The following is a 2,917-nucleotide window of genomic DNA, read 5'->3' as shown; positions in this document are numbered from 1 at the left end:
CAACAAATGAGAATCCCAGAAGAGCAGTTGGTTCGGGATCAGGCCCCGGTGAAGGGGATCGGAGGAGTCCCAATACCCGTGGAAGGAAAGGTGAAATTGGCTCTAACCCTCGGAGAAGCACATTTGGCTTGAACTCACTATGCAGTGTTCCTGGTAGTAAAGCTTCCCCTGAACTACAACGCCATACTGGGAAGGCCGGTTCTGTACGATTTTGAGGTAGTGACCAGTATCAGATACCTGGCCATGAAGTTCCCAACCGAAGCAGGAGTGGGAGTAGTCAGAGGGAGCCAGGAAGAGGCGAGAGCAGTATACCTAGCCACAGTGTTGGAGCTGAGCTCGGCAGGGGAAAATTTTGACTCGGAAGTCCTAGAAGTCCGAGATGAGAAGAAAGAAGCCAGAACAGAACCAGTTGGAGAACTGGAAACCTTCCCCTTGTCAGAAGCAGAAGCAGACAAGGTTTTCAGTCTCAATGCTGGCTTGACTGAAGAGCAAAAACTGAAGCAATGGCCCTGATCCGAGGTCACGCATCAAGCTTCGCCTGGAAGCCATCCGACATGCCTAGGATAGACCCTGAGGTGATGACTCACAAGTTGAACGTCCTCCCTGAAGCCAAGCCGATAAAACAGAAGAAGAGAGTGGTGGGGAGAGAGAAGCAACAGGCCACTAGGGAGGAGGTGCAAAAGCTAGAGGAGGCAGGGTTTATTAGGGAAGTAATGTACCCGCAATGGCTAACGAATCCTGTACTAGTGAAAAAAGCCAATGGCAAGTATAGGATGTGTATAGATTTTACTGACCTGAACCAGGCATGCCCTAAAGATTGTTACCCCCTCCCTGATATTAATAAAATGGTCAACTCTATGGCCGGTTTTGATTACATGTCATCTCTGGATGCAATGTCTGGTTACCACCAAATCCCAATGGACAGATCGGATGAGGAGAAGACCTCGTTCATAACAGAAGATGGGACCTACTGTTACAAGGCCATGCCTTTTGGGCTAAAGAATGCCGGGCAACATACCAGAGACTAATGAATAAAATTTTCAAAGACCAGATTGGTAGGAATGTCGAAGTGTATGTGGACGATATGGTGGTAAAAAGCCCAACTTTTCAGCAACACTTGATAGACCTGAGGGAGGTGTTCGAGGTACTGGAGCGATACAGAATGAGGCTGAATCCAGCAAAATGTGCTTTTTTCATCAGGGGTGGAAAGTTCCTGGGTTACATGGTGTGTGGAAAGGGTATCGAGCCCAATCCTGAGAAGGTAGAGGCCATATTGAAAATGCCTGAACCGACCTGTGTGAGGGACGTCCAAAGACTTACTGGAAGGGTAGTAGCGCTTAATCGTTTCATGTCAAGGTCGGCAGAAAGGTGCCTGCCTTTCTTCAAGAAGTTGAGAAAATTTTCGAATTTCGAATGGACCGAGGACTGTCAAGAAGCTTTCAAAGAGCTCAAGTGCTATCTTAGCTCGCCACATGTACTTAGTAATCCGCTGGAAGGGGAAGAGCTCTTGATCTACTTATCAGCCTCGGAACAAGTTGTCAGTGTCGTACTGGTGAGAGTGGAAGGAGGAGAGCAGAAGCCAGTATTCTATGTCAGCAAAGTGCTCAAAGACGCTGAGATAAGATATCTGAACATCGAAAAAATAACATATGCTCTATTGCTAGCAGTCAGAAAGTTCAGGGTTTACCTAGAAAGCCACCAAGGAGTAGTGATGACAGATCAGCCATTGAAGAAAATTCTCCACAGACCAGAAACCTCAGGTCGGATGCTTGCTTGGTCTATTGAGATTAGTCCCTACTGCTTAGAGTACTGACCTCGCACAACCATAAAATCTCAAGCTCTTGTCGACTTCATAGCGGAGTGCTCCTTCAATGAAAAACAAGCAGAACCTGGTGAGACATCCTCGAGAGCATCAGAAGGAGATAGAGAAAGGCAGTCCCCTCGAGAATTCAGCTGGAAGTTGTATGTGGACGGGGCATCCAGCGCTGGAGGCAACGGCGCGGGAATAATGCTGAAAGGACCTGAAGGGTTCAAATTTTGCTATGCTCTGCGTTTGGAGTTCAAGGCCTCCAACAATGTAGCAGAATATGAAGCCCTAATAAACGGGATGCAGATCGCAAAGGAAGTAGGGGCAACTGACCTCGAGATAAATAGCAACTCCCAGTTAGTGATCAGCCAAATAACGGGGGCATATCAGGCAAGAGACCAGACCATGCAGAACTACTTGGCGAGGGTAAAGGCCATAGAGGCCAAGCTCAAAAGCCAAGGGATCAGGGTAAGATACCAAAGAATACCTCGGGAGAAAAATGAAGAGGCAAACCTACTCAGTCGACTCTCTAAGGAAGAGCTGGAGCAGCTCCCAGACAAGGTATACATACAATACATTAGCACTCTTGCCTTTGACAAAGCAGATACTATAATGGAGATCAAGGAAAAACGAAACTGGATGACCTCATACCTCGAATATTTGGAGAGGGGAAAGCTCCCTAAAGATAAAGCTGAGGCAAAGAAAATTGCGGCTCGGGCTGTGAACTACCAAGCGGTGAGAGGAACCCTATACTGACGAGGAAAGTCCAGCCCATGGCTCCGGTGTGTAAGCCCAGAAGAAGCGGTAAGGGTGATGGAAGAAATACATCGAGGAATCTGTGGAGCCCATGAAGAAGCAGGGACATTAGCAAACAAAATATTCAGACAGGGATACTACTGGCCCACTGTCAAAAGGGAGGCCAAAGAGTTCATTCGAAGATGTGATGTATGCCAAAGGTTTGCCAATGCCATCAACATTCCAGCCACACCTCAATCCAGCATATCCAGCCCATGGCCGTTCTCACAGTGGGGCATAGACATCCTGGGGCCTTTTCCTAAGACCACAGGGCAGAAGAAGTTTGTAATAGTGGCTGTGGAGTACTTTTCAAAA

At 47.6% G+C, this 2,917-nt stretch overlaps 1 protein-coding gene across 1 annotated transcript; it reads left to right on the top strand.

Moving 5' to 3' along the window:
- The first annotated feature begins 1,084 nt into the window (after positions 1-1,084).
- Positions 1,085-2,563, top strand: LOC122725251. The gene is made up of 2 exons (XM_043962277.1): positions 1,085-1,760; positions 1,857-2,563. Exons 1-2 carry the CDS (start codon positions 1,085-1,087, stop codon positions 2,561-2,563), a joined length of 1,383 nt encoding a protein of 460 aa, XP_043818212.1.
- Positions 2,564-2,917: the final 354 nt, after the last annotated feature.

Source organism: Manihot esculenta, chromosome 12 (genome assembly GCF_001659605.2).
Source record: "Manihot esculenta cultivar AM560-2 chromosome 12, M.esculenta_v8, whole genome shotgun sequence".
Classification (NCBI taxonomy): Eukaryota; Viridiplantae; Streptophyta; class Magnoliopsida; order Malpighiales; family Euphorbiaceae; genus Manihot; species Manihot esculenta.
This window is presented reverse-complemented; position numbering and strand designations above follow the sequence as displayed.